General features: G+C 46.4%; 1 protein-coding gene across 2 annotated transcripts in view; it reads right to left on the bottom strand.

The window, feature by feature from the left end:
• The window catches only part of Not11 (CCR4-NOT transcription complex subunit 11), a 36,929-nt gene extending 32,037 nt beyond the window's left edge, over positions 1 to 4,892 (bottom strand). Inside the window, exons 1-4 of one of the 2 annotated variants that reach the window (XM_077646499.1) lie at positions 4,676 to 4,892; positions 4,258 to 4,309; positions 4,002 to 4,107; positions 506 to 640 (exon numbers count right to left, since the gene is read on the bottom strand). In XM_077646499.1, coding sequence (XP_077502625.1) covers positions 506 to 640; positions 4,002 to 4,107; positions 4,258 to 4,295 — 279 coding nt within the window. In that variant the 5' untranslated portion in view covers positions 4,296 to 4,309; positions 4,676 to 4,892. The remainder of the gene's footprint in view (positions 1 to 505; positions 641 to 4,001; positions 4,108 to 4,257; positions 4,310 to 4,675) is intronic. The other variant, XM_077646500.1, reaches the window with a different exon arrangement.
• Positions 4,893 to 15,010: the final 10,118 nt, after the last annotated feature.

Raw genomic sequence — 15,010 nt, 5'->3', positions numbered from 1 at the left:
ACTTTTTATTATAAAACGAGGGGCATACGCAACACCATAGCTACACTAGGTCAGCTGCTGCAGAGATAAAGTGCTCTCTCTCTCCAAAATATTTCACAGCAAGAGCCACCAACTGCACTTCCACATTACTCCTGTGGGGTCACCATGTGAGCACTAAGGTAGGTGCTCTCATGGAGTGCAGGGGATGATTCAGGAGGGTTGTTTTCAGCAGTGATCATGTGACAGCCCCACAGGTGTAGCTGTTGTACACCAATATGACAGCATACTAAGTGCAACCAAACATTTTTTTATATATATACAGGCTTGACTAATTACCGTGTTTCAGACTTTATGCATGCGCCCACACTGGAAATATTTGTTTCAGATGTGTCCTCAAGACAGGAACGTATCAGGCCGCAAGCTAAATGCACCTTCAAGAAGGCACATACAAAGAAGCTAATTAAACACCATTTAGCTCCATGAACTCTAAAAGCCAATATAACATGCATGAATGGTTCATACTTACAAGCAGATGGACGAAAATTGAGATGAAAGGGTTCATGTGTATCGATTCAGTACGATACATTTCATACAAGAAGTAAAGTGCAACTATCCTCTGGCAAGGTCCGCTGATAAGATCTGATTGTTGAATGAGCAAAGCCTGAAAAAAGAAAAAAAAAGAAACAATGTCCACCAGCTCCACGCCTTCTTTCATGCAGCAAAACAGTAAAACTGATCGGCTTTCCATTTATTTTGAGATTTGTGAAGCACGAGCCAAGCGTAACAAGTAAAAAAGCATTCAGGGAACGTTTAGGTGGTGTGGAAATCTTTTAAAGTAGAGCGTGATATGTGGGGCGGAGCAACATTAATCATCCTTTGTAAAAGCTTTTGGCTGGAAATACTTATTGATTAGTGCCTTGACAAAGAAACACAAGATGAACACTTTTCAGCATTTGCTGCTAATGCTTCTGGTTGTTTCCATAAACAAAAAATTTGGTGTATCAGACTTGATAGCATGTCAGTAATAATTGTAATGAACACACACTCCTACTCAAATAAGTGCATAACATAGCAAGAATAACAACAAAAGATTAGCAAAAAGAAAAAAGGACAGAAGTCCATGTCCCTCCAAGTAGGTCACTAGGCAATAAACCACAGTCTCAAAGGAAGAATTTTTCATTCTGCTTCACAAGGAAAAAGTAATGTACATAACCAGCAACAAATATTTGGTTTGGTTTGGTTTATGGAGGTTTAACGTCCCAAAGCGACTCTGGCTACGAAAGACGCCGTAGTGAAAGGCTGCGGAAATTTCGACCACCTGGGGTTCTTTAACGTGCACTGACATCGCACAGTACACGAGCCTCTAGAATTGCCCCTCCATCGAAATTCAGCCGCCGCGGCCGGGAACGAACCTGCGTCTTTCGGGCCAGCAGCCGAGCGCCATGACCACTGAGCCACTGCGGCAGCTCCAGCAACAAATAATTTCTTCATAAGAAACTGCGCAAGTTTAATAAAAAAAAAGGAAAGGAAATTTCACAAGTAGTGAACTTAACAAACTGTAATCAGAGTTTGCTGCTCTCACAAAGCTCCTTTTTCGCTTTTCCAAACATTTCAAGCTTACTAGTACTGAAAGTGCACCAAGCTGTCACTCCCCCCCTATTCGAGGAAGAACAGCCTGATAACTTTCAATACATGTCAAAATTTAAAGGCTGAGCTTAGGATTTGCATATCAAAAGACCAACAGTAACAAGCCAGAGGTAACACCTCGCTCCACCTGATATGAACTGGGCAGGGAAAGCAGGCATTCGAAAAATACCGTTTTTCCTGTCTCTTTTTACTAAAGTCTGAAGCACATGAAGCACTATTAAGAGACTCTGAGGAAAAGTCCGCTGTATTTTTGTCTTCAGCAAAATTTGACAGATTGGCTTTTTGTGGCTATGTTGGCATTTTTTTCAGCAGTAAAAAAAAAAATCAGATTCCTCTTTCTGATTGAGCAGGGCAAGTACCAGGGCAATGGCTTGCCCAGGAATCGCCCTGGTAGGATCACTGTTCCTGGCAGGACCATGCTTGTCATCTGCATAGCACTTAAAGGTATTCTGAAGCTTAATCCACCCAATTATTGTTCTTAGTAAAAGCTGATTCTGTGGTTCTTTCCGTGTATGTTAACATTTGTTCAACAGCAAAAAAAAAAGCAATTTATAGAAGAGCAATTTATAGAAAAACTTCCTCGCCACTCGATTCTTCAATATGTGATGTCCATAACAAGAAGGAAGAAAGGCTGGTTGCCACTGTTTTGAGTGAACAGCGGTGTAGCATAGCCCCTAGGGTCCACATCAGAAATTCCATGTCAACACACGCAGTTTACCTGCGAGATCGGCTAGTGATGACACCTGTATTTAATTTTTTGTCTTTCCTATTTTATAAATGCACCGGCATCGATGAAAGTGGTGACTCTGTCATTAGAACTCACTACTCTATCGATACAAGCAAACTCCAATTTCCCCTCAGTCTTCCTTTGAGGCCATCTGCAATGAAGCTCGAAAAAAAGTATTTTCATGTGACGGCTTTGTATGGTTTTAAAAGTAGTTTAGATGAATCTGAAACCTTTGAGAGTTTTTAGTGGGTTTTTGAGGACTTTGCTCCTCCCTGTGCGAAAGTATTGGTTATTCAACACCTTAGAGGAGGCAGAACATCACTGAAAGATTAGGAGAGGAGGGGGCGCCCAGCAACTGCAGTGAGTCGGGACAATTTTGCCACTACAGAAAGAATGGTATACAAAAACAGTTCAGTGACATTTAAGAACACTGAAGTGGCACTACAGATTAGACACCTCAAGGACGAAAAATAGTTCAAGAGCACCTCAGAGTTAGGAAAGCAATTCCGGGAGGTGCCTCACGCTTTGGAAAGAAACAAAAAAAAAACGCGCTGGATAGTGCAAAGAAATGCCAGTCAGATTTTGTGGAGGAAGCTGAAATGGTGTTTCTGAGTCGTTGCAGCTGACGAGACTTAGATTCACCAGTCTGATCAAGATAACGAGTGTTGGTCAGCAGTTTGCATTTTTCTCAACCAAGATAAACCAACAAAACTGAAGCAGCCCCAAAGTGTCACAAGAAAACGGTGCAGACTTCCTTTGGCAAAAGCTGTCAAGTCACAACAATTCACCTGGATGAACAACAACAAACCGTTACCGCTTAGTGCACACACCCCTATGCAAAGCAAAGATTTCTGGAACACTACAAGAACAGCAGCCAAGGACAAGACAGTGGAGGATCATCTTGCACCAAGACAATAATGCATTAGCGCACATATCCAACTTCATCATTCAGTTCCTGGGCTACATAGAGGTCTTAAGACTCATCCATACTAGAGTCTCCCGCATCTAGTACCAAGTGATCAATAACTGTCTCCTAGAGAAAAGAGCTGCATGTGTGATAACAGGTTCTCAAGCCCTGAACAAGCTATGCATAGCCTACTAAGGTGAGCTTGCAGCAGCCAAGGAAAATAAATGAAAGAGGCATTTTATAAAATTGTTCACAAAAGTGCTCATAACGTCACAGCAAGTATGAGTGGCTTGCAGCCAACCAGTGGTCACCATGTGGGAGTGCATGGAGTACGACTAAAGGCTGCATGTATATCTAATCTATCTACCTCCACTTGCTCTAGCCTGCACCATTGAAGCTGTGCACTGCCATGGCGCCTGTCATTTAATGTGCATTTATGAGCATATTGAGAAAATGCTAAAACTGAAAAGACTGCATTTTTTTATTCTTCTTTATCTCATAACTTGCAGTACCTCTTGGATATTTTAGTTTCATGCTTTGTACTTCTGACAACGGTCTGGAGCACATTCCAATGGCATCAAATACAAGCTGCATGCTTTATACAGTTTCAATTAAACGCCACGCAGCTGCGAATAGAATGCCCGTATGACACTAATCACAGCTGAACATGAAAGGGTGCAAGAAATAAAACATGCAAACAATAATAAATCCACCAAGTAAGCAAAACAAGAAACAACAAACCAGAGCACAACTGACGCGGAAGTGATCTTGCTTGGCGAAATGGTGCTGGAGTGTTTGGCCCAGTGATTCGAAAGTTTGCTTCTCCAACTGGTCATCCTGCAACAGGCTGAAGCAAAAGGAACGGCTTAGTTGCGAACGGTTGTGCAAGGTGCTAAGGTAACGGGGCGTAAAATTTTTTGAAAATGCGCACTACAGAAAGAAGGTGCTTAAATTACGCCCACACAATAAACGTGTGAGCAAATGCCAATTCATTTACCTGAGCAGAAGTCCAAGTTCTTTTTCTGTTAAAGCCATGACAGGGCAGACACCTAGGACATAAGAAATAAGCGCAACTTTTTCAATCCTTTTTCTTCCCGAGCAGGGCTGTTACATTTACGACTACCAGAAGTGCTGCAGAGAATTTAGCTACACTTGACTGAAACAGGACGGCAAGCTGCCAATTAACGACCGTTTACAGCGATCGTAGTTGTCAATCGGCGCGCAGTCTCCGTCACAACTTGTCACCTAATCCTAATCTAAATAAAGCGCACATGATTCGAAACTCGCGCTAGTGAGCAAAGAAAGCCCTCGAATGCTTTCCGCCGCTGGAAATCGCCAGAAGGTATATTTTTCATATGCGTGACATGATAGTTGCCGGAAAGTTTGCACAAGTAACACAATGCAAAGTTCTTTACCGGGAGATGTCTCCACTAACGCCAACGAACCGACCTCAGAAATCACACATTTGGAAGTCGAATCAGGAAGAAATCATCGTCACTTAAGTCCTGACGTTGCTTTTAATTTTGCAGTAATCAATGAAACAACGTTAATAACGCCAATCCGACATCGACTCCCCAACCACGCCGCTCACACAATCGACGGACTGAGGCATGACGGAGCCGCCGATGCTCAGCCGCCGAGCCGTCTGTGCGAGCGAGCCATGATGTCGATGCTTGTCGGACTTGAGAAACCGCTTCGTTTATGTCTTATTTGTCCTCTTCGATTTCGGTTTCGATTCAAATGGTCATGGTTCGAAACTCACAAATTCAACCCCCCCCCCCCCCCTCTGGTTTAGGTTCGCATACGTATTCTAACCGTACAAAATGATTTATTATCCCATACACAAATTAAATAGCGCCGCACCACGCCACATAATTGATTCAGGTACAGGTGACTCCAATATGAAAAGGAACACGTGCACTGAAATTGAATATTTGTTTTTGAGGAACCCGTCATGGTGGCTCAGGGGTTAAGGCGCCTGCTGAGCCGGAGAACCCGGGTTCGAACCCGAATGCGGCGGCCTTATTTCGATTGAGGCGAAACGCAAAAGGCGCCCGTGTACTTGCGATGTCAGTGAACGTTAAAGGTCCCCAGGTGGTCGAAAATATTCCGGAGTCCTCCTCTACGGCACCTCTTTCTTCCTTTCTTCTTTCGCTCCCTCCTTTTACCCTTCCCTTACGGTGCGGTTCGGGCCGGTGTCCACCGAGATATGCGAGACACTATCTGCGTCACTTCCTTTCCTCAAAACCATTTTTTTAGGAAAGAAAATGGCGCTCACATTTCGGTGGACACCAGAACTACAGTGAACTATAACTAACCGTATGTTAGTTATAACATACGGTTAACGGCGGGCCAATGGATGGTGCTGCTAAGCTCTCGTTGGAGTCGGATCGGCAGGGTCAGCGCGCGAATTACGTAAGGATGGGTGCTCGCGCTCGAGAGGGGAAGGGAAAACTGAGCGGTGGTCGCTTCGCTCACCACGTGACCACAACGCCGCGTACCAGGTGGGTGAAGGGATTCTGGGGTGCGGCACGGAGTGGGCCTTACGTCACCCTTTTTGAAATCGGAAGTTAGGGCTCCGTCATGCCATTCGATCACCAAACCGACCAATCAGGTAATAATAATAATAATTGGGTTTTTTTTTTGAGGAAAGGAAATGGCGCAGTATCTGTCTCATAAATTGTTGGACACCTGAACCGCGCCGTAAGGGAAGGGATAAGGGAGGGAGTGAAAGAGGAAAGGAAGAAGAAGGTGCCGTAGTGGAGGGCTTCGGAATAATTTCGACCACCTGGGGATCTTTAACGTGCACTAACATCGCACAGCACACGGGCGCCTTAGCGTTTTTCCTCCATAAAAACGCAGCCGCCGCGGTCGGGTTCGAACCCGGGAACTCCGGATCAGTAGCCCGACCGCGGCGGCTGCGTTTTTATGGAGGAAAAACGCTTAGGCGCCCGTGTGCTGTGCGATGTTAGTGCACGTTAAAGATCCCCAGGTGGTCGAAATTATTCCGAAGCCCTCCACTACGGCTCCTTCTTCTTCCTTTCCTCTTTCACTCCCTCCCTTATCCCTTCCCTTACGGCGCGGTTCAAGTGTCCAGCGATATATGAGACAGATACTGCGCCATTTCCTTTCCCCCCAAAACCAATTATTATTAATTAGTCGAGCGCCCTAACCACTGAGCCACCATGGCGGGTCCAATCAGGTAGCCGAGAGTGACACTCGTCTACGTTGCTATAGGCTCGCCCGAGCATACGCCAAGCTCAAGCAGGTCAGGGCAGCAGCCACTGCTCAAAACCTCTGGGCCGCGCTTTCTGCAGACGTCGTTGCCATGATTACGGGCCAAAAAATTCCAATGCTCCCTACGAAAAAAAGCACGACTTCCGGCATGCTTTCTGCAGCAGAGCTTGCATAGCTGGACCACTTCTGTGTTTTCCTTTCTCCATAACGAGTGAAATTGAAAGCTTCGACAGCCTCAGTGGTAAAGGTGGCTGGCCCAGCTACATACGCATTACTCAGGTAATAAGTGTGGTGACATCAGTGGTTGAGCGGGGGGGGGGGGGGGGGGAACGGGTGAATAGGTAGAGGGATAGAGTGGATGATGAATAAATGGTTACAAATTTCACATAGCTGCCGCTGAGGTCAGCCATTTACGTAGCATAGCGTAAACATTGAGAAACTTTCGTTTTCGGCACCTACGACTTGCATTCCTAGGGAATATGTTAGCAAGATGCTCTGCATATGCATTTAGACAGGTTGTTTTGAAGATGTCTTCGAAAAAACTGAAAAAGTGCGTTAATCTGCAGTTTCAATAAGAGGAGCGGGTTGTTAAGGTATGCTGTAAAGAACGGAGGTAGCCTAAATGCGGGAATAGTTAGGGATTAGAGTTGATGGTGACTACCTTAGTAATTGCGATTCACTGATGTCAATGCCTTGCTAAGTCACTCAGGGGATGAATTGCAAAGCATGAATAATGACTTAGATAACCAGAGCAGTACTGTCGGTCTAAAAATGAATATGCAGAGAACCAAAGTAATGTTCAACAGTCTCGGAAGGGAACATCAGTTTACGAGTGGTAGCGAGGTGCTGGAAGCGGCAAGGCAGTACGTCTACTTAGGGCAGATAGTGACCGCTGATCAGGATCACGGGAGTGAAATAACTTGAAGAATAAGAATGGGGTGTGGCGCATTTCTCGCAGATCATGAATGGCAGTTTACCAATATCCTTCGAGAGCAAAGTCTTTAACAGCTGTATTTTACCGGTATACTCAACTATAGGCAGAAACGTAGATGCTAACAAAAAGGGATCAGCTTAAATTGAGGACAACTGCCTGCATATGGATTTTTGACATGCCGAATAATTAAACTCGAATGTGAAAATGGAAGCGGAGAAAGGACTCAATGTTACATTTTTTATTGAATACAGACTGACGATTATTATAGCTCCCGCTGTATGGCGAGGCAGTGACAGTTGCTACCTAGCAATTGCGTCAAACTCCTAGCACGTGTTTCACAGTGGGAGTTATAATTTCCAGGTGGGCGCCCGCCAGGGATACGCACGAAGCTCGCGAAAAAATTTGGAGGACGCTTAAACTTCGCCTTTAAGAGCAGGACGCGACAGCGTGTTGCAGCATTGCCAATGAATCCGCGGAACGCCATCGTCCTTCGGTGCGACCCCTTGCCCGGACAATTTAAGGAAAGGAAACATATCTTGGTGGCCACCCGAAGCGGGCCATAAGGGAAGGAAATTGAAATAATAATAATAATAATAATAATAATAATAATAATAATAATAATAATAATAATAATAATAATAATAATAATAATAATAATAATAATAATAATAATAATAGGTTTTGGGGGAAATGAAATGGCGCAGTATTTGTCTCATATATATGCGGACACCTGAACCACGCCATTAGGGAAGGGATAAAGGAGGGAGTGAAAGAAAAGGAGATGCCGTAGTGGAAGGCTCCGGAATAATCTTTAAGTTTCCTTCACGAGGCTTCGTTGCCGGGTGCCGCAACTAAATTTTTACCTATACAGGCCTGGTCTGGCGATCTCCCCATTGTGTCCGTATTGTGTGGAGCCGGAAACAATAGAGCACTTTCTTCTTTTTTGCCGTCGCTACTCATCGATTAGGAGGCGACTATTAGAAGTTCCAATACAGAATCTCAGTTTGCGCCTGTCTTCTGCGGTTGTTCTGTCCCTTGGCGCTTCTTTGCTTGGCCATACCAATGGGAATGTTTGCTCTGCCGTTCAAAATTATCTCCTAGAATCAAAACGTCTACCATCATGAACTTTCGTCCTGCCCATCCCATTATCAGCTTCTGTATTTCGGTTTTTACAACCACTTATAGTAATCCCTACCCCTTCTTTGCCTAAATTTTAGTTTGTATGACCCCCCTAACCTCCTGCAACCACCTCGGCTACGGAAACTGTGCGATCCAAATTTTGGTAGGTCATCCCATGCTTGCCACATGCAACTAGTCATTTAAATAGTCACCGCCTGGTTATGGCCAATCCCCCTTGTGGGTATGTGCCATTGTGTGAGGTCAACAACAACAACAACAATTTCGACCATCTGGGGATCTTCAACGTGCACTGACATCGCACAGCACACGGGCGCCTTTGCGTTTTTCCTCCATAAAAACGCAGCCGCAGCGGTCGGGTTCGAACCCGGGAACACCGGATCAGTAGTCGAGCGCCCTAACCACTGAGCCACCGCGGTGGGGAGGAAATTAAAATGAAAATTGGTTTTAAGGAAAGGAAATGGCGCCTGTCTCACAATTCTCGCTGGACACCCGTACCGCGCCGCAAGGGAAGGACAATCATTTCCCTTACGGCGCGGTTCAGGTGTCCACCGAGATGCGCCATTTTTCGCTCACGCCCAAAGACGCCGACGACACCGGCTTTTCTGCGACTCGAGCTCATTAACGCTGTCCCATTAAAATTCGCTGCGCCCCCGATGGGCGCGCTCACCTTCCGCCGATGACCGCGCGTACCTCATGCCAACCTTTCCAGCTTTTCAAACGCGTTCAGGTGACCACCGCGTGCGCGCAGGCAGTTCACGTATAACAAAATTTGGTTTGAGAAAAAGGAAAGTTGCTGTAACGGTCTCACTTCTCGGTGGACACCTCAACCACGCCGTGAGGGATGGGACAAAGCAGGGACTGTAAGACAGAAGAAAGAGGCACCGCATCAGGGACTCCGGAACAGGGGAGGGGGCAAGGCGGGCAGTCGCCCCCCCCCCCCCAAATTTTTGCAGTGGAGGCGAGCCCCCCCCCCCCCCCCCCTCCCCTGTCTTCAACTGCTTGCACTTGGATAAGATTTCTGACAACACTTCAGTTCTAGGACTCTTAATGCAAATCACAGTGGGGCTGAGCAACTTGGCTTCGTAACCAGTTGTGAAGCATTTCATATATGAGTAACCTAAGCCAGTCATGTCCCAACAGAAGTCGACTGTCTGACCCGTGTACACGATCATGATTAGCAGAATTTAAACAAACTGTGCACGAACTTTTTAATGCACTTGATCACTCCTCGTACGTAAAGCTTCCCATTTCAATTCGTTTTTTATTTTTGTGAATCTTTGCACCGATTGTTCGTTCGCACTCAAAACTGCTGGCTTTATCATTTTATTTTGCAATGCGAGATGCGACCAAACTTATCTCCATTGATCGTGGCCATGTGCAAATGCTTCCAATTTTTTTTTTCAGGCTGTAGTAGTTGCTTTTGGATCTTTATCTTGAAGGTTCCTTGCCAGCTTTAAATTGAGCGCGACGAAAAACTGCAGGCATTCAGTTCGATGACCGCCGAGCACACTTGTGGCTATCGCCGCCGCCGAGTCATTCAGTTCTTAGCGGGCGCGAGTCAGCCCCTTAAAGTTTTTTTTAAAGCCTTTTCGTTGTCTTCCTGACTGCTGAAGTGTCGTCACCACAACATGACAGTTTGCGTCAACCTTTGAACACTGGAGAAAAAAAAGAATAAAGATACAAAATTTATTCTGTAAATGAGCAATAAATAAAGAAACAACAAAATAAGTCTGGGGTCTTGCCACCCCCCCCCCTCCACTAAAAAAAATGTTCCGGAGTCCCTGCACCGCATAGTGGATGGCTCCGAAATAATTTTCACCGTCCGCGCTTCTTTACTGGCGCCGATGTCACTGCACCTTTTGCATATTGCCTCCATGTAAACGCGGCCGCCGCGGCAGAGGTTTCATCTCGCGTCTTCGATGTCAGCAGCCGAACGCACTAGTCACTATATAAGCCCCTGCGGTGGCTGGGCTACGGAGCGAGTTCCTACACACACGGCCTCGCGCGGACGAGAAGCTGCGGATGAAGACAAACCTACCACGAAGCGAGGAACTTCCATAAACCTAGTGCTTAAAATGAAACGTCGTGAACGAAGGGGAGCACATCAGCCTGTACATCAGCTCGCCCGCAAAGCTCTACACTGTGCAACAGCGATACTCTGGTCAGGCCCACTCTCCGCTGACGAAGCCCTCCGCTACAAGCAGGAAATCACGCCACACTACACTCATTTGCGTGAATCTTTGCCGACACTTCCTTCCCCCAACCCGAATCTCTTCATTAATTCAGCTGGGCACACTGTCCTCTCCAGCTCGATTAATCCCCTTTCGGGTACGTTTCGGCCTGTCCTGTCAAAACTGCCCCCATTCATACGCCAACCTATTGGCGACTTTCTTCTCCAAGCCCCATCGCCCTGCAATCCCCCTACTTCTCCCGTCCTCCACCTGGCGTGCCTGTCTGGGGTCGGCACAGCTGGCCGGCCAGCCAGCCCTCGAAGACTTGCTGGACGCTTCATCTGTCGCTGTGTTTCTCTCTCGCTGTTCTGGTGGCACTGACAGAACGCGCAGAGCGAAAAGCCAAGCATGTCACTTCGTGATTACAGCCGATTGTGAAGATATAATAGTAAAAGAAGACAACGATACAATGAATGATGAATAAATGGTTACAAATTGCACACAGCTCCCGCTGAGTTTAGCGATTTACGCAACGTCGCTTAAGCATTGCGTAATTTGTTTTCGTAACCATTACTGCAGAGCCGGAGTTACCGGGTTCGAGCCCTGCCGCGGCGGCCGCGTTTCGATGGACGCGAAACGCAAAAGGCGCCGTGTGCTGTGCGATGTCAGTACACGTCAAAGATCCACAGGTGGCCGAAATTATTACGGAGCCCTCCACTATACGGAAGCTCTTTCTCGCTTTGTTCTTTTAATCCTGCATTCCCCCCTTACCTTACGGCGCGGTTCGGATGTCCACCGAGATGTGAGAAAATTACTGCGTCATTTCCTTTCATCAAAAACCAATTTTGAGTTTTCCTTTTTCCGTGTCTAAATTTATATTCTCTCGTTCTCCTGAGACATCACGCGATTGCCTTTTACAATTTTACAGCTATAGCTGTTGAGATAAGTGGCAGAATTTTTTTTTTACTTTTTGAAAACTCACTACACCTTGTCTGCTTTTAAATCGCAAAGCGGTTGGGGTCCCCGTGGCGTCCTCATTAAATAGAGGTAAGAAGGCCACACACTGCGCAAGAATATGCTTGATCGTCTCCTCGGCTTGAGTAGAACAATAGCAAGTATCTTTTGCGGCGTCAAAATTTTACCTGCAACATTTCGTTTTCAAGCACACAGAACTAATATTGAAAAGTAAAGCACTTCCCCTAAAATGCAAAAAAAAGATAAAATATTTTTAAAACTTGTATCTGCAGCGAACCGCGTGGCAGGCAGTATCGAAATGCCGAAGAGGATGAAGTGCCGCTAGCACGTGCTAGAGAAATCTGTATTCTTTTTAAAATTAATATTAATATTTTTAACGTTTTGAGCACCTGTAAGTCACCTCCTGTGTCTTGGCCAATGCCCTGCGGTGGGTACGCGCTATTAGCTTCTCGAGGACAACAACTGCTGCTGCTGCTTCGTCACCGCCTGCCTGCTTCGTTTTCCGGTGATGCCGGGCGTTTCTTTTGGAGAGGCCGTTCCACGTTCGTGGGGTTTTTGCCAGGGTTCAGGGTAGCTCTGCTGACTCGGATGATGTAAGGTTGTCGGTGCGCTGTGTGTAGGCATGTCTTTCACCTCCCTGGGAGGAGGCTCGGCAGCCTGGTTCGCCTGCCTGCCGGCCGGAAGCTTGCCCTTGAATTCATTTTGAAAAAATGGTGTCAATTCAATTCCCGTGTTGCTTGTACCGATTGGAGATGGAATTCTCAAAGCGAAGAATCCGAAAACAATACAGCATCAACTAAAAGTCTAACCAGTCACTATCTCGACATCTCTGAAGTGCGACCTTTTGGGAGGTGTGGCATTGTTTGTAAGTCGGCAAACATTGAGTGTATGTCGGATACATGGAGTGGACTTGTCATCTTCAATTCAATAAATTTTGGAGGAGTTTCAGGAAGCCGGGGCGGGAATTATTTCTGTATACCGCTGCTCCCGCGAGATGGCTGGAGTGCGTTTTGCAACGGAGTCAGTCATAATAACTTTTGCTGGTCGCACATGCCCCTCGGAGTTGAAAATTTGGCCAATTGTCTACCGTGTGGACCCGCTGCATGCTCGACCCCTGCAATGTACCAACTGTTGGAGATTTGGACATAGTGGTAGAGCCAGTAAATCGGCGACCAGATGCCGGGTGTGTGGTGAAAGCCACTCTTCCGACAGCTGCACCGCTGAACAGCCAAGCTGTTGTCTATGCAGTAACAGTCACAGCGCCGATGATGCCACTTGTGCAAGTCGGTCACAGGAGCAAAGTTTATTGGAATTAATTGAGCAGAATTGATGCTCACGGGCAGACGCTTATGCACTCCTTAACCGCAAAAAACATTCATATACCAGCCTTGTGCGTTCCTCTACTCCTGACCTCGAGGCCACATTGTCTGCCTTAATAGTGTCAACCGTCGAAAAAGCACTCTCAGTTGTGGTCAAGCGCATGCTCAGCAGCTTCACGCAGGCGTTGTCTGATATTGTTGCAAATCAGGCTATTTCTCAACCTCAGCTTGTAGTTCCACCAGCATCAACATCACAGCAAGCTTGGGCTCAAAGTTTCGTTGCCACGTCATCACCCAAGGTGCCGTATCACATGCCGCCTCTCGACGGCGTCCCTGTAAGTCTTTCTCGCAACACTGTTTGCACTGATGATGTAGAAATGGCTTGTCCTACGCAGAAGCGTCGTGCTTCAACCTCTCCTTCTAAGCCCTCCGTTCCCCAGCTCAAGACATAAAAAGGGCCGTCTAGAGTGTCTTCCAAGTCACAAATGCTATAAGAGGCTGTTTCAGCCTCTATTCTCGAATAGGCATCATGGCGGGTGTAAAGGTTCTCCAATGGAATTGCCGCTCTATTGCATCTTCTCTTCCTGATTTAAAAATTCTTCTATCTTCTCATAACCCAGATATTGTGCTCTTGCAAGAAACTTGGCTCTCCCCTGTTAAGTCATTTTCTTTAAACAGGTTTCGTGTTTTCCGTGCGAACCGCATAAATGGTAGGGGCGACGGGTTGGTGACCCTGATTTCGTCAAAATTGTGTCACCGGGCATTAATAACTAAAAAGTAACGAATTCTGATTGCGAGCTTCTAGCTATAGATCTCACTTTGCGGCACTGCGCTACTGTCACAGTCGCAAACGTCTATTTTCCAAATGGAGTATGCAGAACAGACCACCTAGACAGCTTACTTGCAAACTCTAGCAGGGTAATCATTGCAGGGGACTTCGACTCACATCACGTCGTCTGGGGTTCCTATACTGATTCACGTGGACATATGTTATGGGCATGGATTTCAGCAAATGATGTGCGATGTTGCAATTCTCGTGCCATAACCTTCATCCGCAGACACTCGCGCTCAGTTCACAATTTATCCTCCGCAGCAAGAGGAGTAGGTGTAGGGGCATGGTCCCCAATTGACTGTGACACATCTAGTGACCACCTGCCAATTAGTTTCACCATATTCGTGAGCCCCCGCCGAGATCATGGTTCTGCCCGTAAATTAATTAATCTTGCAGCCTACAAACCATCTTTGCGCGCCTCCCTTACACCTGATCCTTGTTCATGTAGGACCGACAGGGCTCAGCGAGTGTCTTCTTCAGTTTTGAAGGCTACGGAGAGCTCCCACTTCACTGTGCGTTCTGCTATGTGCAATACGTCACCATACCCCTGGTGGAATGACGCGTGTGAGACAGCTTTCCGTCGTAAGGAAGCAGCGTGGAGGACCCTTTCGCACAATCAGAGCCCGGCAAATTGGATCAACTACAAATTTTTCTCGGCCTCATTTAAACGAACCATAGCAAATGCAAATGATGACTACAGTCAAAATTTTAACACATATTTGTCAAACCCAAAAATAGGAAGGCTTTGTGTCGTTTTATGGAACAGAATGTGAACTCCTCAGCCTTGCAGTTAACCAGCTCGGTGGCGCTCTCTCCACATGAGGCGAAAGATGAGTTAGAGCGAATTGCTCAAGGGCTTGCTTCACGTTTTCAGGAGCAGCGTAGAGTCCCTCTGTTCGCCCCCTACCCCTGCTCAGACTATATTGTGGTTGACAAATCAGAGTTAACAACTGCAGTTTCTTTAATGCAATACTCAGCTCCGGGTCGGGATGGTGTTACGGTCGGTATGTTGAAAATCTTAGCGCAAGACTTCACTCAGGACCTCCTCGATCTGGTCAATACATCATTGGAAACTGCATGGTTGCCGCACTCCTGGAAGGGGGCGAAAATAATATTGCTCTTAAAAGATACAAATAAAGGCT

Source organism: Amblyomma americanum, chromosome 1 (assembly GCF_052857255.1).
Source record: "Amblyomma americanum isolate KBUSLIRL-KWMA chromosome 1, ASM5285725v1, whole genome shotgun sequence".
Lineage (NCBI taxonomy): Eukaryota > Metazoa > Arthropoda > Arachnida > Ixodida > Ixodidae > Amblyomma > Amblyomma americanum.
The sequence above is the reverse complement of the archived record's forward strand: the minus strand, read 5'-3'. Positions and strand labels throughout refer to the sequence as shown.